The sequence below is a fragment of the Plecotus auritus genome (assembly GCF_963455305.1).
Source record: "Plecotus auritus genome assembly, chromosome: 4".
NCBI lineage: Eukaryota > Metazoa > Chordata > Mammalia > Chiroptera > Vespertilionidae > Plecotus > Plecotus auritus.
This window is the reverse complement of record NC_137775.1, coordinates 133,629,526-133,650,976: the sequence shown is the minus strand read 5'-3', so window position 1 is coordinate 133,650,976 and position 21,451 is coordinate 133,629,526. Positions and strand designations below refer to the sequence as shown.

The window sequence follows — 21,451 nt, the reverse complement described above, 5'->3', positions numbered from 1 at the left end:
GATCTCTTAGATGAAGTCCCAGCATCTGGGTGTGCTTAGTAGCCAGACTTTTTTGTGTCTTAGAGTGTGTTGGTATATTGTGTGAATATGTTTTCTATTTTGTCAATCTGCTACATCAAAACATCATTTTAATGCATTATTTGATGCTATAATCATCAGGAAAATCTCCAACTTTAGGGTCCTAATGCAGGTGAGATCCTTCCATCTGCATATATGTGTATGGGCTACACTAATTCTAATGGAAGTTTTTGTTGAGAAAAAAAACAAAATTTTGTTGAGGTTTCACTGTTTTGCTGTATCTTTTCATAACACTTAAATTTTTTAAATAAGTAATTTGATTGCATTGCATTATGAATATTCCCTATTTTGAGTGGATAGTACATTTTTCCTTTGGAATTCAAATGACTTTCAACATAGGACCTCATTATGTTAGTAATCATCCCATTAAGAGTTTTTTGTTTGTTTGTTTTTAAGAAGGTTGAAAAAAGGCAGGAGAGGATGCAAACCTAGTACAGGGAAGCCGATTCAGAGAAGTTAGGGCTGTACTTGTGCTTCTGTAGCCATTTTCTAAAATTGCAATTTTAATCTTCAGGTGATGGGGAAAGTGTCCAAATATCTATATATATAAAAGGCTAAGTGACCGACCGTCTGTCTAAAGGGCGGGTACATATGATGCACACTGGCAATTTAAAAATAAACGTTGACTGGCATATGCATGATACATACCGTATAAAGCTCTCGCTGGCTCCAATCACACGCATGTTTTAATTTTATGATACTATATTATATATATTATATATACTACTAGAGGCCTGGTGCATGAAAATTCACGTACTGGAGAGGGGGGCATCCCTCAGCCTGGCCTGCCCCCTCTCACAGTCCAGAAGCCCTTAGGGGCAGGAGGTGACCCAGCAATCAGGGGAAGGTGACACCCCATCACACCTCTGCTGCTGCCACTGCTGGCAGCGCAAGCCTCGGCCGGCCCTGGTTACCTGAGCCTCAGGTGGCCCTAGGCAGCTGGGCAGCTGCCATCTGAGGCTTGCCTGCACCTCGGGCCGGCCCTGGGTGGCTGGGCAGCCGCCATCCGAGCTGGGGGGGCTGAGGGAACTCTGGAGGCAGGCGCGCGAAGCAGCCAGGCTCATCTGGGGGCAGGCCCAGCCTTGCCACATGCCTGCTGCCCCAGCAGGGCTGAGGGGACTGGGCACCGCCATCTTGGATGTGGCAGTCAATTAGCATATTTCCTCCTTATTGGCTGTGGGTGCTGCCATCTTTGAGAGCAGAGCAGTCAATTAGCATATTCCCTTCTTATTGGCTGTGGGTGCCATCATCTTTGGGACAGTGTGAGGGTCAATTAGCATATTCCCTCTTTATTAGATAGGATTTTGACATGTAATTTTTTGCAGTCATGTAATTACCACACAAATCTTTCTTCTAATTAAATCCCTTTCAATGTGCACGAATCCGTGTGCCGGGCCACTAGTTTTTAAATAACTTTTCCATGAAATTCCTGTGCCTTAAATTAGTGAAGTATTGTTTAACTTCATTTATTAAGGTAATCCAATTCTCCATGTAAATAGGTTTTCCTTTTATCTGTTTTTTTAAATAAACATCAGAAGAACTTACAGTGCCTTACTTGAAGGGCTGAAAAACATTTGGGAGGGACTACGGATAGGAATAAGCAATAAGTTCATTGCATCTTTCTGTTTAGGAATCAGACTGAATTTAGCACACTACCAAGAGAATAGCTACAAAGCTCAGGGGGCCTCCATTATTTGATGCTATAATCACCAGTAACTTTGTAATAATTCCTATTCTTGTGTGTCTGAATATTATTAAGGCTTTTTACTGATTAAAATCTTCTTATTTTATTGTCTCTGACCTAAATGTTTGATTATTTAAATTAATAGCTTTTTAACCTTTGGAGGTTTGATAATCTATAAAAAACAGTGGTTCCTCTACCCAGTAAAATGCACATACACATAGACACCCCGAATTTAGCATAAAAACATGAAGGAGTTCAAGGATTGTTGGACCTATTTAAGGGTCTATTGGAACCTATTTGAAGTGATTTGAAGAGCTCTGTGGCAACCAGTGTGTTTTCACAGAGCAAACTTAGGAAATTATCTTTAAACCAAATTCCTTTAAGGAAATTGATTGATATCAAATGCTTCATGGATTAAGGTGAAACTAAATAAATGACCAGAAAATAAGCAAAATAAACAAAGAAAAGTCAAACGCTTGCATAAAATTCTCCAGACATGGATGATCTCACATAAAGAGGTATATAATGATATCAGTATTACTTTATCAGCCTGTGGGTAAGCAAGTTATGTGGCTGACGCAACATATTAATCTGCATTTTATTACATTAGACTAAATAATATCCAACATTTTTTAATTTGAATATTCTAGCAATACCATTATTAATCTCTAGGTTTTTAAAATGATAAATCAAGTATTTCTGTATTATTTCAGAGCAGATTTTAACCTAGGGAAATTAGGATATTTTTTTCATGGTGGTCTCTGTAACACATTCCACATCAAAATTCAGATACTATTCTTGGTGTTCAAGTTCTTTGATTCCTAGAGAAGACAGCCATATTTGTTTAAGATGTTTATTTATTCACTTTCATAGTTTCCTCTAAATATTTCAAGTACCTTACAAATTTCTTGATTTATGATTACATTTCTCACCAAAATGAGACATGTTGGTAACATTAGGAACCTTAAGTTTCTGAAAAAACAAAATAGCTCATATTTTATATTTGTCGAAATATAATTCTCAAAATGTTGAACATAATTCTCATATAAATAGTTATTGAGCACATGTCAAGATTTTATTTAGTTTAATCAGCAAGGTGACAAAGCCAGTCCAAAAAAGAGGAATATATATTTAAATATATTTTATTGATTTGCTTTTTTTACAGAGAGGAAGGGAGAGGAATAGAGAGCTAGAAACATCAATGAGAGAGAAACATCGATCAGCTGCCTCCTGCACACCCCCCACTGGGGATGTGCCCACAACCAAGGTACATGCCCATGACCGGACTTGAACCTGGGACCCTTCCATCTGCAGGCCAACGCTCCATCCACTGAGCCAAACCGGTTAGGGCCATGGTCGGCAAACTGCAGCTCGCAAGCCACATGCGCCTCTTTGGCCCCTTGAGTGTGGCTCTTCCACAAAATACCATGGCCTGGGCAAGTCTATTTTGAAGAAGTGGCATTAGAAGAAGTTTAAGTTTAAAAAATTTGGCTCTCAAAAGAAATTTCAATCGTTGTACTGTTGATATTTGGCTCTGTTGACTAATGAGTTTCCCGACTGCTGGGTTAGGGCGAGGAATATGTATTTATCTCTGTATCCATAGCAATATCAATTCTACTCATATAAATATAAATTTTGGTAGCAATCCTTAGTGAGACCAAATTTCTTTTGTCAATTATTTAATTTACAGAATCCATTCATATTAAAAACTCCATATACCCTAGCTTTTTAATAATACCATGTATCTCTTTTGTTCTGGTAACTTTAGGTCTATTGTTCTAAGCCTTTAGCATACAGACTCACCTTGTAAAAGACCAATTGATGGGTTCTACCTCCAGAAATTCTCTTTGTAGGGGAAAATTGTATACCTATGTGGAGAACACAGATATAAATGACAGCCAGTTTCTCAGCATCACAAAAGGAAAGAAAGAAATTCCTTAAAGGAAGTAAATGTCCCATGTTCTATCATTTATGAATGCTGAATGGAATAATTGAAAACCTCTTAGAAATTTTATGTGGGAATTGTTTTAAAAAGTTCTATGTGAAATGATTTATTTTAAAGCAGAGCCCTTGTTTCTAATATATATCTATACCAATAAGAGAGAAATATGGTAATTGACCGTCACTCTGCGACACCCACAGACAATCAAAAGGGAATATGCAAATTAGCGGGAAAAGATGGCGGCGGCCACGGAGCCAGCCCGAGCAGGCTGGAGGCTTGAGTCACTCCCAGCGACGGAGGAAGCCAAGCTTCCCGCCTGCCTGGGCCAGCTGCTGAAGGAGGGGCCTGTGGGCAGCGGCCACGGAGCAGGCCTGAGCAAGTGGGAGGCTTGGGTCACCCGGGCTGGCCGCTGAGGAAGGGGCTGCAAATGGCCCTCAGCCCCTCACCCAGTCTGGTCACACCACCATCGGGGTGAGGGTGCCCGCTGGGGGGCGTGGCCAGCCTGAAAATGGCCATCAGCCCCCCCCCAGGCTGGCCAGGCACCTCAGCAGAGACCCCCACCCTGAAGGGGGTGTGGCCAGCCTGAAAACAGCCCCCAGCCTCTCACCCAGGTTGACCACACACCCCCAGCGGGGACCCTCAGCCCATGGGGGCGTGGCTGGCCTACAAACTGCCCCAGCCCCTCACCCAGGCTGGCACCGTCCCCAGTGGGGACCCCCAACCCAATGGGGGCATAGCCGGCCTGCAAACTACCACAGGCCCCTCGCCCAGGCCACCCTGCCCCATAAGGGAACCCCACCCTGATCCGGGACACCCTTCAGGGCAAACCAGCTGGCTCCCACCCATGCACCAGGCCTCTATCTATACTAATAAAAGGGTAATATGCTAATTAGACTGGGAGACCTTCCAGGAGACCTTCTGGACGTTCTTCTGGACAAAGCCATGGTGGCGGGGCCGAGGTAGAGGCAGTTAGGAGTGAAGAGGGGAGGGCAGTTGTGGGTGATCATGCCAGGATGGGACAGCAGTTGTGGGTGATCAGGCTGGTGGGGGGGGGGCAGTTGGGGGCAAGCAGGCTGGCATGCAGAGTGGTTAGGGGCAATCAGGCAGGCAGGCGAGTGGTTAGGAGCCAGCAGCCCCAGATTGTGAGAGGGATCCCAGATTGGAGAGGGTGTAGGCCAGGCTGAGGGACACCCCCTGCCCTGTGCACGAATTTCGTGCACGGGGCCACTAATATACATATATATACATACACACATATATATTACATATGTATATATGATTTGGTCTCGCACTAGCACTTTGTTTAGGAAAGGATGCTCACTCTGCTCGTAGACAAAGGTGATGTGGCAGAATATAGAGTGAGGGAAGCCCCTCAGGTTGTTCAAATGGAGCCATAGGATGTGTGTGTCTCTTTCCAGGACCAAGAAACCTCCTTCCCCAGGGCACTCTCAGCTCAGAGACTCTCCCCACGGTGGTGCTTTCTAGATGGTGAGTGTTCCTGTCTTTCATGGAGGGGTGGGGGTTGGGGAAGCTCCAGGGAAAGGCATCCATTGATGGATTGGACTCCAGTTTTCCAAAAGATTATTCAGAAACCTTTTCATGTGGTTCCTCAATGATGTGGACTTGCTGATGGTGTAACACTTTTCTGAAGTCATTTTCCTCAAAGCAAGTTGGTTAACTCTGGCTGAACTTCTCAGCATCAGATTGCTCAAGCTGGCATTTTCCTTCATTCCTCTCACCCCCCACCCTCACCCCTACTTCCTGAAAAGTGTTGAGTGCCTCTCTTACATTGAGGCCAGTAGATAGGTTCAGTAACCTTGGGATAGGTACCAGCACGAATGTCTCTTGCATATTTTGGAGCTTTCATATCATTTTCACTAAATCATCACTTCAGTATGATGCATAAGATTTTATCAAAGCGTAGAAAATTTCAGTTGTGTTCATATCTGCCCTGCTGAGCATGACATTGAATGCATAATAGGTCAGTTATTTCTGATTGGTCAATGAGTCCATTTTCCATTGCAAGCATCTCTCGGTCCCTCGATGCTTCTGAATTCTATTTTTCTATTCAATTACCTATAATGAAGTCCATTCCTGCTTATATGCTTCCCAGTGTATCTACCACCCAGTATCTCTCTAGTTTACATCGCAGACCCCTCTTTGTTTATCTGTGAATGCATCCGAGAGGATATAACTGTGGATAAGAGTATGACAGGATGTGTGATGTCTGATCAGTATCACGAAGATGAGTACTTGTATGAAATCTAAGCCACATAAATCATGACATAGCTTTCCACTGATGGCTTGTCAACTGCCTCTGAAGGTAAATCACGCTGCTCTTCCTCCAGCTCTTTTATTCCTGATGATGAGAAACACAATCATTTTTCCCCTGAATCCACAGAGGAACGGCTTATATTTAATAAAATTATGGAAATGTATATGAATTTTTCTACATATAGTCTGTTCTATATACAGTCTTTCCTAAAATTACAATCAATGTTTAAATAAACATTGTTTCTAATAAAACTATTTATAGAGTGAAACTAATATGGGGATTAAGACCATTATCCACAATTGGTTAAACAGAACAGAGTAGAGTAAGTCCGTCTCAGGCGGATTCACCTCTCCTGTTGCTTTTAGAGGGCAGGGGCCATGACAGTTTTGTTTCTTAGCTCATTTCCTTTGGAGGAAAGCATCTCCTTAAATATTTATGGTTTTTAAACGATTGTTTGCATTTTGAGTTTTCCCCTCTAGTATTATGCAAAAAATCTATTTATAATATTTGAACTCTGGTAGACAGATTTAAGGAAGGAGAAACATAATTCTTAAATGTTCAGAATAATCAGAATAATTTCTGAAAACCCAAGTTTGTAAGACTTTTTTCCTCAAGCCACAGGTGAAGACCAGTCCCTTTTAGAAATGCTTAAAGTATATATATAATTTAATTTATATCTATGTAATAATTTATATATATGTATTAATATTAGTATTATTGTTATTGCTGTTTTGACTTCCTTCAGACATAGCCTAGCGACTCAGTTTTAAGGTGAAATGATACCTTTAATGCTGGATGTGGTTCCAGGCTCTGCTTCTTCAAGATCTTTTTCAAAATGAGAACCACTTTCTTGGGAAGTCTGGCTACCGAGAGGTTTTCTTTTTTCCTAGCTTTATTTACTTAATAAACACACATGGAGTCCCAGCTCTGTTTAAGGCCCTAATATCTGGAGACATAAAAGAATAAATGAAACACAGACCTTTGAAGAGGCAGATACCTTAGTCTCATCATTATCTGAAGATAGTTCCTATAAGAAGTGTAAACAAAATGTTAGTGTGCATAGAAGTGGAAGCAATGAATTCTTTTTGAGGTTAGGGACTACGGGACTGAGGAAGGGCTCACAAAGGAGGTAACATCTCACTTGCTCCTTAAAAGGCAAGTAAGATTTAGACAGGCAGGGGTAATGGGGAAGGCAGGGCCTTCTAACAACAGAGGCGAGGAAGTCCTACGTTTTTCTTAATAGACTTAGGGACCAGTCAGTAGTCCCTAAACTAGAATGCAATGTTTCTGATTGATATGGTAGAACAGCAGGTTAGAAATTTAGTGCCAGATCACAGGACACTCTGAATGCCATATCCTTTTTTCTTTTTTTCTAGCAACTTCTGCTGATCGCTTTTATCGAATAGACAGATCTCAGGTACGTTTTCTTGAGCCTGCTTGTGAAAGTGAAAAAACCCCTAGTAAATATGCTTTATTGGTATCTAATCTGATAAATTCTTCTAACAAAAACACGGAAACACACATTTTGGAATTATACTCTTTCGCCTAAGCCCTGAGCTGCTTATTTGTCTTGTGTTTTGTGATCTGTGGACTAGAGCTGATATGACTTGACCTTTTAAATGAGTACAGAAAATTGCTAGACTTGTAAATATCATCACCAGCCTGCACTTCTTCAGATCGTTACCTACATTGCTACTTATAAATACTGCTTCCTAGTCAAAATAGATGCCTTTGAAAAGTTGAGACCTCAAATTTAAGACCTCAGGTATATATCTAGGCTACTTAGTTTCAACTCCTCACCTCTCAGAGTTCCGTAATAAAAAAACAAAATATTTATGCCTAATGATAACATGTTCCCACTGTCCAAATTCTCCTGCAAAAAGAAAGGACAGTGTGGGATCCAGTGATAGCACCTAGTTAATGATGCCATTTAGCCTTGACCAGATCCCAGAGGGAGGAAGTCCACTCATGCTGGACCAAGTTCAACGTGGGTGTCACTTCTTTGGTAGTATTTGGGCATCTGTGGTTATACCTAACAAGATCCTGGTCAACTAGGAACCCAAACCAAGAGGGATTCACCTCTCTTCCTCCCCAGCCTCTTGTTACGATGTTGCTTTAGAGAGGGACATCCACGGGTCAGGCCTCTGAACAGTGACTGTGGTCATTTGATTAGTCACAGAACTTCATTATTCCTCAAGTCCAAGAAGCTTTCTTTTGGTTACCCTTCAGATGATGGATTCAAGCATCCTGTTAGTCAGCTGACAGACTTCTTTTTCTTCCTTAGGAACATTTGCACTTTGTGATGGAGATTTCTCAAGATGAGGTTTTTATTCTGGACCCAGACATGGCATTGTCACAGCAGGCAGGGACACCGCCAGGGATGCCTGACCTGGTGGTGGAGCAAGCCTCAGGGTGAGTAGGCTGCTCCGTTGACATTGTGATGGTGAGACTGGCCACAGGGTGCCAATGGTGTCTTGTTTGGCTTTGAAATTGGCATTTCTAATGATGTCAAACTATTTTAAAATACAATAGTCCCCTTCTTATCCATGGGGGTTATGATTCAAGAATCCCGCTCCCCCAGTGGGTGCCTGAAACTGTGGGTAGTATCAAACCCTATATACTAGGTTTTTTCCTATACATACATATCTATGATAAAGTTTGATTTCTAAATTAGGCACAATAAGAGATTAGCAATAATACCTAGTAATAAAATAGAACAATTATAATGATATACTATGATAAACGTTATGTGAATAGTCTCCACTTCCTTCCTTCTCCCCCTCTCCCCCTTCCCCACGATCTTATAATTTAGATGGGCAGCCACTAAGTGACTAATGGGCAGGTAGTGTGCAGTGTGGAGATCCTGGACAGAAGGGTGGTTTCCATCCCAGGTGGGACAGAGTGGAATGGCATGAGATTTCATCAGACTACTCAGAATGGCATGACATTTAAAACCTAAGAATTATTTATCTCTGGTAACTAAAACCACAGAAAGTGAGACCACGGATAAGTTGGGGCTACTCTACCGGTTTTCTTGTATTTCATCCGAGTGTTGTATAGCTGGATTCACTATAAGTCTGACTTATGAATGGCTGTGTAGAAGGACACTTTCCCACCCAGGTTTGTCTGAGCCTTCTTTACCCACCACATCCACACTTCCTACCAAACTAGAAAGCACTAGCATTTGCATTTGTGCATCTATATCTATAAGGCTTGTGTTAGCCAAATAAAAATTGACACAGGTGATTTGACAATTATTTTTCTCCTCTTCCACCTCCTCCCTCTTCTTTGCTATATCCAGGCATCCTGAGGCATTGAGATTGTATAACAGTAACTGTCACATGCCAAGCATTTATTATGAGCCATGTACTGTGCTAAATGCCTTTCTTATATTCCTGCCACCACTTCATAGTGACTTAATCATCTTAAGTCATCTGTACTTGTTTCCTCATCTGTAAAATGAAAATAATAACACCTACTCATAGAATTCTTTGAAGATTAAAGTAATTGATACATGTAAAACATTTAGGATAGTTCCTGCACTTGATAGATACTCATTAAATATTATTTTATTCAAATCATTATCATTTCACAATGAACCTGCTAATTTGCTACTATTATTGTCCTAAGTGGTCTATAACTAAGAAAATTGATGCCTAGAGGGTTTTGTAACTTTCCAAGTATTGCACAGAAAATAAATGGAAAAATTAAGATGTAGTCACAGGTTTTCTAATGTCAGAACCCATAAATTTAACTACGACATTGAACCACCAAAATGATATTGATATATCTAGGTTATTTCAACAATTCGAAAATGTTTATTTAGAGCTATTTTATATGCCATATACTAGTGTAAGCACTTGGGAACAAAGATGCCAAAATTAAAACAGACAAAAATCTTTGCCCTTTGTGAAGTCTAGTGAACTTCAGTGGTTTACTGGTTAAAATAAGGATTTCCTTGGAAAGCACACGCACACACACACATGCACTCAGATAGCATATACAAAGTATACACACATACCTATACAGTACAAACAGATACTCATTTGAGTTACCCTTACACCTGTTTACCCCTCTTCAATTGCTGCTATTTCTAAGTATCTCCAACTCTGCCAGGGCCAGCTCATGTCCATGATGTGGACCGAGTCTCTGGGCATCAAGAGAAGACAGAAGTTGTAGGATGGAACAGATATATAGCTGTGCTTAGGAAGCCAGAGTTAGTGATACCAAAGCTATCCTGGTATGAAGATAAAGCCGACAGGCACAAAGGGTGGTAACCCTCGGAGTTCCACAAGGTGATGGAGAGGGCCTTCTTTGTGGTCCATGGACTATAAATTAAGCCTATTAGTTGTGGGGAAAACAAGTGAAGTGCTGAGTCCTACCCCAGGTGTAGTAGGTACTAGAGTCTAGCTGTCCTGCCACCCTACCCGAATTGGTCATACAGATGACTCACATCCCTTTGGTCTAATTCATCCTCATCTATAAGGAGGTCAGAATCATACAAATGGTTCATGATGGTTGAGAAAATTAAATGAAACAATAACGTGAAGTACCTAGTAAATGCCCAATAGAGATGGATTTCCCTTTTCACATTTAGAGACAAGAATCATCTTGAGAATGTGTAGGTAAGTCCTGTGGCTGATTTTGCTTACCTGTCTGGTGCCCTTCTCCCTCCAAGGATGTCAGACTGGTGGAATCCTTCGCTTCGGAGACGCATGCTGAGCGACAGCGGTCTGGGAATGATAACTCCACGTTTCGAGGACTCCGATATGAAAGATCTCAGCCACTCCCATGTGCTACAGTAAGAGTTCTCTCTCTGTTCTTTACCTGTGTGCCGCTGTGGTTCCTGGGGGAGGATTGGGTGGGGTCTTCACTGATGGGAAGTCTTCTCTTTTCAGTGGTGTTCATGCTGTCTCAAGACTGTGTCACCCTGTGGTTTGACATTTTATTCACTAAATAATAATAATAATAATAATAATAATAATAACATTGTGCCTAAAACATGGTAGATATGCAACAAACCTGAATGCCCTTTGGTATCTTGCACTTAGTTTTGTACTTTGAGAGCTTGGCTAGCTCTTAATGCCAGAGGAGATTATTTGTTTGTTTATCTTTATTGTTGAAAGTATTGCAGATGTCCCCTTTTCCCCACATTGAACCTCTCTTCCCCACTCCCACCCCCTCCCAGGCCTTTACCAAACTATTGTCTGTGTCCATGGGTTATGCATATATGCATGTAAGTTCTTTGATTAATGTCTTCCTGTCCCCCCACCCCCAACTCTTCCAAGAACCTTCAATGTATTGCATGCTTCCATGTCTCTGGATCTATTTTGTTCATCAGTTTATTTTGTTCATTAGATTCCACATGTAAGTGAGATCATGTGATATTTGTCTTTCTCTGACTGGCTTATTTCACTTATCATAATACTCTCCAGGTCCTTCCATGTTATCTCAAAGGGTAAGAGATCCTTCTTTTTTACAGCTGCATAGTATTCCATGGTATACATGTCCCATAGCTTTTTTATCCACTCATCTACTGATGGGTACTTGGGCTGTTTCCAGATCTTAGCTATTGTAAATTATGCTGCTATGAACATAAGGGTGCATATTTCCTTTCTGATTGGTGTTTCAGGCTTCTTCGGATGTATTCCTACAAGTGGAATCACTGGGTCAAATGGCAGTTCCATGTTTAATTTCTTATCCCCAAGCTCCCCACGGAGCTTCACTTTCAATTCCTCTTGCTCATGAGCCACACTGAGATTTTCATGTGGATCTCTAAATACTTTCAACCCCAACAGTGTTTGACTAGACATTTCTGTGTTGGCCACATCATGAACACATGCATGACAGTAATAGTTTAGAAGGACATTTAGTTTTCCTTTGTATGAACATTTTGATATGTTGCCACTCTGTTTCATTTGTGTTCAGTCCTGAGTCTTTGTGTGTGCTCTGAGTAATGCCACCAAGAGATTTTTGTTGGCCAAGTGGAGTACTGCTCGTGTTGTAGCGTCAGCATTGGTTCATAGATCAAAGTAGTGGGTGTGCTTTCTTTTGAAGTCTGATCATGGTCAGAAGTAGCATGAAGTTGGAGTTTGCAATAGTATTGGTACATTCGTGTCCAGTGAATCCTCCCCCTGTTATTCCTTCGTGCAAGAGCAGGTGCTGGGTACAGTCTGTGGTCATGACACACTCAGTCACACCCAGTGTTTGACTTCAGTTTTAGAGGTTATGCAAGTTCATTGCAATTAATGAAATTAGGCTGTTTTCTAGACTGACCCAAGGTCCTAATCCAATAGGGACAATGGCCCTGTAACCATGCAGGCTTACTATTTTCATGAAATAACAAGATTACTGAGATCCTTAGAAGCCTAGGGTTAACTGAAGAGGCAACTCAAGGCATTATTTCCATATGAAGAAAGGAAGTAATTTCTGTATGACAAAGGGGAGGAAAATGAGAAATCTGAAGCTAATTATTTCATTGGTAAAGGCTGTACTTAGGCACTCTAAGGGCAAAAGGTGACTTCATTTTAATTGCTTTTCTATACTATTTCTTGTTTCTTGTTTTGTTGTGTGAAGAGTGGAAAGGAAAAAGTGAATTACTATGGATTTTCCTTTTTAATTAAAGCACATTGTTAGTTTCTGATGGCATATTGATTGCTTACAATTCAGGGTGTTTTTCCATTTATTTTTTATACAGAATTGAGGCTTGTGAACCTGGATGAATCAGCCATTCTTTGATGGTTTAAAATAGTGGCCATCTAGCTGTGAGCAAATTTGTTTGGAAATTAGAGTTTTAGTTAGCTGCAGAATTAGAAATTAAGTCTAGACATACCAGATGAGCATTTTAGTTGTTCTTATACACAGGCTATTTCAAAAAAAGTTGAGTATGATCTCAATCCAGTTTCCTATACCCTATTTTTTCTGTATATACTATATTAATGTATATATCATGCCATGTGAAGTTGTTGTTTCTAAGATAACAAATATTATTCCCATGAATCACAAATAAATGTACCACTTTATATAACATCCAAGTTCCTAAAACTCTATATCAAAATCAACTCATTTTTTAATTTGGGTTATATTATTTTTCAGGGATTTCTCTTAATAGGCAGCTATCAGTTTTCCTGGTTATTTATACTACCTTACCTCTTAAATACACTAGAGCAGCTGACTGTTTAAAAACATTTTCTGCCAAATCATTTGGAAAACCAAGTAACTTTTAAACCTTCACTCATAGCCTTTGAGTCTGTCCAGCTGAAACTCCAGACATTGTGGAACAGAGACAAGTAATTCCCACCAGTCTGTGTGATTCCCTGACTCACAGAATATGTGAGCATGATAAAAATGGGGCTTTAAAATCACTTTTTTAAAAAGCAAATACTATATATACCTTACCCTGATTTGTCTATTAATTCTTTTTTAAAAAATGTTTATTGTGTTTAATAATATTTTAGGAAGAACATCCCTTTATTTCCATTAGAGATCATTTCTGAGATAAATAAGTGTAATTACAGTTATGGAATAATGCAATTACATATAAATATATAATATATAATGTCAATAATGAGTATTGATACTTGCTTTGTACATAGTTAAATATTCTTTGATTCTTTCAAAGGTTTTATATTTTGCTATTGCTTAGCAGCTGAATAAACTGAGGCTCACCAGGATTAAAATATTGATCTTAGGTCACCCAAGATAACAGGTGTGAGAACTGTGGCTTGAATGAGGTCAGCTTGACTTCTAACTCCATGCTTTTTCCACTGCACTACACTGTCTTCCAAAAGGGCCAGTGCAAAGGCCCAGTGCCCAGAGCCCCATGGCCCAAGAAAGACCTACTTTGGTTTCTATTTTTCTTTTAGCATTTGCAAAGTGAAAAATTTTATAATATAGGGAGACTACATAAGTGCAATATGTATATACTAGAGGCTTGGTGCATGAAATTCGTGCATAGGGGGATTCCCTCAGCCCAGTTTGCACCCTCTCCAATCTTGGACCCCTCGGGGGATGTCTGACTGCCAGTTTAGGCCAGATCCCTGGGATCCTTTCACAATCACAATCTGATCGCTGGCTCCTAACTGCTCACCTGCCTGCCAGCCTGGTCATCCCCAACTGCCCCCCCCTGCTGGCCTGGTGCCCCTTACTGCCCCCCCTGCCAACTGGTCGCCCCACGCAGCCTGCTGTTCAGTTGTCCATCCAGTTGTTTTAGTCATAATGGCCCCTGGCTTTTTATATATTAGGATGACTACAGATTAAACCAAAAGTAAATATGGTTAAGAATTAATTTTAAAACAATTTTTTTTTGCTTTAAAAAAAGAGATTGAAACAAAAAGAATGATACACTTTTATTTAAAGACTAGATGCCCGATGCACGAAGATTCATGCAAGAATGAGCCTTCCTTCCCCTGACTGCCAGCACTGCCTTTGCTCTGGCCCGGAGCTGCCTTTTGGCCTTCGCTCCCGCCCAGAGCTGCCCTTCTGCCTTCCCACACTGCCCAGAGGCTAGGAACACCACCCCCGGCCACTTGGTGCCTGTGTATGCAAATTAACCCACCATCTTTGTTGGGTTAATTTTCATACTCACTCCTGATTGGCTGGTGGGCGTCGCAAAGGTATGGTCAATTTGTATCTTTCTCTTTTATTAGTGTAGATTATTATTTTTTTTATTAATAAATCTTTAGCAAACTTTATTTATTTATTTTTTTTATTAAGGTATTATATGTGTACATATCTTACCATTGCCCCCCCACCCCACTCCCATACATGCCTCACCCCCCCATGTTTTGAATCCGTTGGTTACTCTTATATACATGCATATAAGTCCTTCAGTTGATCTCTTATTTCCCCCACCTCTCCCTAACCTTACTGCTGTAATTTGACAGTCTGTTTGATGCTTTACTGCCTCTGTATCTATCTTTTTGTTCATCAGTTTATAATGTTTTTCATTATCCCCAAATGAGTGAGATCATGTGGTATTTTTCTTTCATTGACTGGCTTATTTCACTTAGCATAATGTTCTCTAATTCCATCCAGGTGCCTACAAATGGTAGCAATTCCTTCTTTTTTATGGCAGCATAGTATTCCATTGTGTAGATGTACCATAGTTTTCTGATCCAGTCATCTGCTGACGGGCACTTAGGCTGTTTCCAAATCTTAGCTATGGTAAATTGTGCTGCTATGAACATAGGGGTGCATATATCCTTTCTGATTGGTGTTTCTAGTTTCTTAGGATATATTCCCAGGAGTGGGATTACTGGGTCAAATGGGAGTTCCATTTTCAGTTTTTTGAGGAAACTCCATACTGTTCTCCACAGTGGCTGCACCAGTCTGCATTCCCACCAGCAGTGCACGAGGGTTCCTTTTTCTCCGCATCCTCGCCAACACTTGTCATTTGTTGATTTGTTGATGATAGCCATTCTGACAGGTGTGAGATGGTATCGCATTGTCGTTTTGATTTGCATCTCTCGGATAATTAGTGACTTTGAGCATGTTTTCATGTGTCTCTTGGCCCTCCTTCTGTCTTCTTTCGAAAAGATTCTATTTAGGTCTGTTGCCCATTTTTTTATTGGATCATTTATCTTCCTTTTATTAAGTTGTATAAGCTGCCTGTAGATGTTGGAGATTAAACCTTTATCAGTGATAACATTTGCAAATATGTTCTCCCATACAGTGGGGTTTCTTGTTGTTTTGTTGATGGTTTCTTTTGCTGTGAAAAAGCTTTTTATTTTGATGTAGTCCCATTTGTTTATTTTCTCTTGGGCTTCCATTGCCCTAGGGGCAGTATCAGTGAAAAAGTTCTTTTGGCATATGTCTGAGATTTTGCTGCCTGTGGATTCCTCCAGTATTTTTATGGTTTCCCGTCTTATGTTTAAGTCCTGTACCCATTTTGAGTTTATTTTTGTGTATGGTGTAAGTTGGTGATCTAGTTTCATTTTTTTGCATGTATCTGTCCAATTTTCCCAACACCATTTATTAAAGAGACTGTCTTGACTCCATTGTATGCTCATGCCTCCTTTGTCAAATATTAAATGCGCATATTGGTTTGGGTCGATATCTGGATTCTCTATTCTGTTCCATTGATCTATATGTCTGTTCTTGTGCCAGTACCAGGCTGTTTTGAGGACAGTGGCTTTGTAATACAGCTTGAAATCTGGTATTGAGATCCCTCCTATTTTATTCTTCTTTCTCAGGATTGCTGTGGCTATTCGGGGTCTTTTTTTATTCCAGATGAATTTTTGGAGAGTTCTTTCTAGGTCTGTGAAATACGCCGTTGGTATTTTAATGGGGAGTGCATTGAATCTATAGATTGCTTTGGGTAGTATGGACATTTTAATGATGTTGATTCTACCAATCCATGAACATGGTATGTTCTTCCATCTGTTTACATCTTCCTCTATCTCTTTTTTCAGTGTCCTGTAGTTTTCCGCATATAGGTCTTTTACCTCCTTGGTTAGGTTTATTCCTAAGTATCTTAATTTTTTTGGTGCGATGGAAAATGGGATTGCTTTTTTAGTCTCTCTTTCTGTAAGTTCACTGTTGGTGTATAGAAATGCCATAGATTTCTTGGTGTTAATTTTGTATCCTGCTACATTGCCGAATTCATTTATTAAGTCTGTTAGTTTTTTGATGGAGTCTTTCGGGTTTTTTATGTACAATATCATGTCATCTGCAAATAAGGACAGCTTTACTTCTTCTTTTCCAATTTGGATGCCTTTTATTTCTTCTTCTTGTCTAATTGCAGTGGCTAATACTTCCAGTACTATGTCAAATAGGAGTGGTGAGAGTGGGCATCCCTGTCTTGTTCCTGTTCTTAGGGGAAATGGTTTTAGTTTTTGCCCATTGAGTATGATGTTAGCTGTGGGTTTATCATATATAGCTTTTATTATGTTGAGGTATGATCCTTCTATTCCCACCTTGTTGAGAGTTTTTATCAAGAAAGGGTGTTGGATTTTGTCAAATGCTTTTTCTGCATCAATTGATATGACTATGTGATTTTTATCTCTCAATTTGTTTATGTGATGTATCACATTTATTGATTTGCGGATATTGAACCATCCTTGCATTCCTGGGATAAACCCTACTTGGTCATGGTGTATGATCTTTCTGATGTACTGCTGGATCCGATTTGCTAGAATTTTTTTGAGGATTTTGGAATCTATGTACATGAGGGATATTGGCCTGTAAAATATCCTTCAATCTAAATAAGTACAAAAATTAGCCCTAAATGGTTTGGCTCAGTGGATAGAGCATCAGCCTGCGGACTGAAAGGTCCCAGGTTCGATTCTGGTCAAGGGCATGTACCTTGGTTGTGGGCACATCCCCAGTAGGAGGTGTGCAGAAGGCAGCTGAATCGGTGTCTCTCTCATCAATGTTTCTAACTCTTTATCCCTCTCCCTTCCTCTCTGAAAAAATCAATAAAATATATTTTTAAAAAATAAATAAGTACAAAAATTATATGTAAGGTCTTCATGTGCCAGCCATCCTGATTATCATGTTATTGTTTGATGTTATTTACATTAGGTCTTCTTTCAATTCATAAACAGCATAGGGTGGCATAAAAATGTATATTCTTTTATGTTTTTTTTGGTTTTGTATTGTTTTATCTGTTTCCATCACCTGTATCATACAATGCATACACTTTTGGAAGTTGCCTTTTCATTTAGCATCATATTTTTAAAAATGTATTCATACTGATATATAGATTTTAAATCCATTTATTTGGTATAGAATATTTTATTATAAATATGCCATAATTTTTTTCTCCATTTTGATATTGATTTATAATAACTTATTATTTAAGAAATGCATTAAACATCCTGCTATGTGTATCCTTTTGTGTTGCAAGGTATATGTGAAATTTTAATTTTACTCGATCTTGTAAAATTTACTTTCCCAATAAGAATATTTAAGAATTGATATGTGAAAAGGGCCTGAAGAATCAGCACAATATTTTAGGTACATAGTCCCAGATAATGTGGAGATAGGAAAAGTTGAATTTTAACATCCTACTCACAATGTTAAATAATGCCCTGTATAAACAAATCAGAAGGGAAATTTTTAATTCTTGGAACCAAAAATATTATTTATCAGAATTAGCAGGAAACCACTAAAGTGGAAGTCACAGAATGATTTGTGGCTCTAAATTAATTTATCAAGAGAAAAATGATTGCATACAAAGAAAGCATTAAATTAGATTAACCAAGAAAAAGAATCCCAGAGTAGAGAACAAAGAAATAAGAGAAAAATAATAAAAATAAAGACAGAAATCAATGACAAGGAGAATAAAACAAACAAAGCAGGGATTAATCAAGAATAAAATTTTAAAAAATGATTCATTAAAAAGATAAATAAGAGAGACAACATTATGAGAAAACTCATTAGAAAAATAACTATGGGAAACAGAAAGAATTGTAATGGCAGTGCTTTCCCTATCCATTCTTCTTCCATGGCAGCCAGTCTGCATCTGCATGGGGAAACCCTTTCCCCTCCAAACTCAAATGAACCCTCCCCCCTTGGGGTTTTCTCATAGTTTTAAACTCTAGTTTTTTAGGTTCATCAACCTTCCTCCTGCTTCAGGGAGAGTAAAACAGAACAAACAAACTGAATGAATTAGATCTCGACTATTATTGGGACTGGTTGCATATGTATTATGATTTTATATAGAAACATCATAATCTTTTAGAAAAAAGCATCTATGTCTATATATAATAGAGACCACTTGTACATAGATCCTCAAGGAGAGACTGCAATTCCAATGAAGAATATACAACATATATAGAGACATCCAAAACACCTAATAATGCTTTAAACTGAAAAGTTATCTTTTTTAGTGTAGTCTACAATTCTGAACCACCATATCAAGAAGATGGTTCTGAAATCTCCCCCCTTCCAAACCCCAGAAGTTCTGGCCTGAGCGCAGGAGCAGTAGCTTCATCCCCCTCCTGTCTTCTGCTATTTCCTTTGCCCAGTTTCTTCCTGGGACAGAAGGTGGTGGCCCGAGTGTAATGCAAAAAGATAATTGCTCATATTGTCAGAGCTCCAGGTTCTCAACAGGAAGACAGACCATTGAGCACTGATTTGGGTTATACCCTTCAAACATCACAATCAGATAAGTGGGAGGAAATTAATCTTCTTAGTGGGGTGCAGGTTTTGCTGGACTGTGTCTTGGAGATGAAATCAGTGCTGTCAGGATAGAGACGGACCCTTGCATCTGTTTCGCTGAGATAGTTGGGTCTCATCTCTCCTTACCTTTGACTGCTTTAAATCCTGTCCTCCCTGGCTAATCGCTCAGGCTGAAAAAGTCACATTTTAGCTGATGTGTATCTTTCTTTCTCCTTCTTTTTCTCCCTGCTTTTCCTCAAGGTGTTATCCTTTCCATTTAGCCAAGCGCATAATAATACTCTGTCCCTTTATGTGTGCAAAATATTTAATAGGAGGGTTTTTTTTTTCTGTTCTTTTTATAATTGCTCCTCAAACAGTTATGGATATTGGGGCTCTAAACCTTTTTTTTTTTTTAATATGGATATGAAGTTCCATTTCCATTTCCATTTCCAAGGTTAGTTAGTGGCAGAGCCAGGAAAGAATTCTCTATGCACCAGATCTTATATTGACCCACTTTAGGGGAAAAAGAAACTTGTTAAGGTAAACTAATAATAAGGTGCTCTAATAGTAAACATTCATTGCATTTAAAATGATGTCAAGAAATTCTGCCTTTCCATTTCTATGATTTCCACGTTTTGCCAATGATTACGACGTGAGGAAATATTATTGCCCTTAAGTGGCTCTCTTCTCATTTGTAAAACAAGGTGGCCTTACCTACTCACACTTAAGGAATAGTGTGAGCATGAGGGAAGCTGACTGGATCCTTCTTTAAAGCGTGTTAGTTCCTTGGGTGGACAAACTGTGGATTGCTCATTCTGCACCCAAAGCACTTTGCACCACACCCTGTGTACAGGCATTCATGAGGGCAGGCTTGGGTGAATAGGTGAATATTGGATGTTACAGAAAAGGGGCTTCATGAAACCAAAATAGAATGTCTATTTGTGGTGCTGTAGTAAACCCAGTGCTAATCCCTTAGCAGTTGTCACAAAAAGATACATAAAGTGTTACACATTTTTGGTAGGTTGTGGAATCCATTTACATATTTCAAATTATGATAAGGGTCTGTTTGATCCAGGAATTTGCATAGTAAAATCATGAAGATGCACCGAATCCCTGACTCAGAGATGTCTCTGTTGTACAAGTGTGACAGAGCTGACTGGTGGGTCTAGGAAGTAGTGGGCACTGATGATGGTGGGGCAGGTGGAGAGGGAGGGTGGTGTCTACGTGCCTCTGCATGTCTCCCATGTCACGGCTCTGGGTTATTTGTTATGTCAGAGACGTTTAGTCTTTGAAGAGGTTTTAAAGGTTCTCTGGATGAAGGAGAAGACACTTGGCATGTGGGGGGCCATAAACTGCCAAAACGTTACAGATGGACTAGAATCCTGGGCCTTCCTAGGGCTTTCCAATCAAAGGAGAAAAGGCAAAGCCAGCACATTAGGAAGCATGGGGACCATGTGTCAGAAAAGTGATTTTCCCGAGTCACCTGCCAGGCAGGGGCCTTAGAAAGGGCCTCTCCGGGACTCGTTGGAGTCTAATTTACAAATATTTATTTGCTACTGGCTAATGCTACTAGCCAAGTCCTAATGCACAAGGCCCCTCTTTTGTTGGGTTTACATAGTGGCTATTCAGTGAATTACATATTTAAAAAAAAAAACACAAAAATTAGAGGTGGTATCTCGTTCCTTCCAACAACACCCTCTGCTTTAGGGCATCAAGCAGAACCATTTAAACACCATTCTAAACCTGGGAACATGAGAACTTCATCTACCTGTGTGATCAGAACTTAGGGAGGGTGTGTTAAGCCACAAAGGAAGGGGATTTTTCTTGTCTGTGGCTGTGCTAGAAGAGGGGACCTACATGCTTGGCCTGTCTTGTGTCCCCTGGGAGCAGCCTTGGTGGCGGGTCACTATGCATTCATTTTTGTGCAGTTGGTCCTCTCGTCCCTAAACCAATCACTGGATCTTCCTTAAGGGCCTAGTGGTGACAGCTAAATATTAAAACCTCATCAGTTTGGTAATTCGAGTAGGGATCTAGTTCGGTAAGTTGGATGGGATCCAAGCGAAAACAGTTGGAGTAGATGTAGGAGATGTTAGTCCTACAAAATGATGGCATGTCTTTCCTTAAAGGCCCCATTTTTCTAAGTATTGGGGTTAAATTAAATTGAGAATGGTAAAAATCATCTCCCAAGGCCTGCTGGGAAAATGCCCAGGATACCGGGAAAGGGACACAGTGTCCGAAGACTCAACCATTTTTGCTTCCTTTCTGAAAGGGGCCCAATATTCTAAGCCGAGTCCACTGCGGTGTCACTCTGAGAGGACCCCACCCAGTGGAGTCCACGTAACTTGGGACTCATGCATGGACACGTCAC

General features: G+C 40.0%; 1 protein-coding gene across 6 annotated transcripts in view; it reads left to right on the top strand.

Moving 5' to 3' along the window:
- DGKI (diacylglycerol kinase iota) overlaps positions 1-21,451 on the top strand; it is a gene marked incomplete at its 5' end in the record, with an annotated part of 419,556 nt that overhangs the window by 340,887 nt on the left and 57,218 nt on the right. For all 6 annotated transcript variants that reach the window (XM_080666632.1, XM_080666631.1, XM_080666634.1 and 3 more), the window contains 4 exons: positions 5,123-5,192; positions 7,356-7,396; positions 8,264-8,391; positions 10,658-10,780. In XM_080666632.1, coding sequence (XP_080522758.1) covers positions 5,123-5,192; positions 7,356-7,396; positions 8,264-8,391; positions 10,658-10,780 — 362 coding nt within the window. The remainder of the gene's footprint in view (positions 1-5,122; positions 5,193-7,355; positions 7,397-8,263; positions 8,392-10,657; positions 10,781-21,451) is intronic.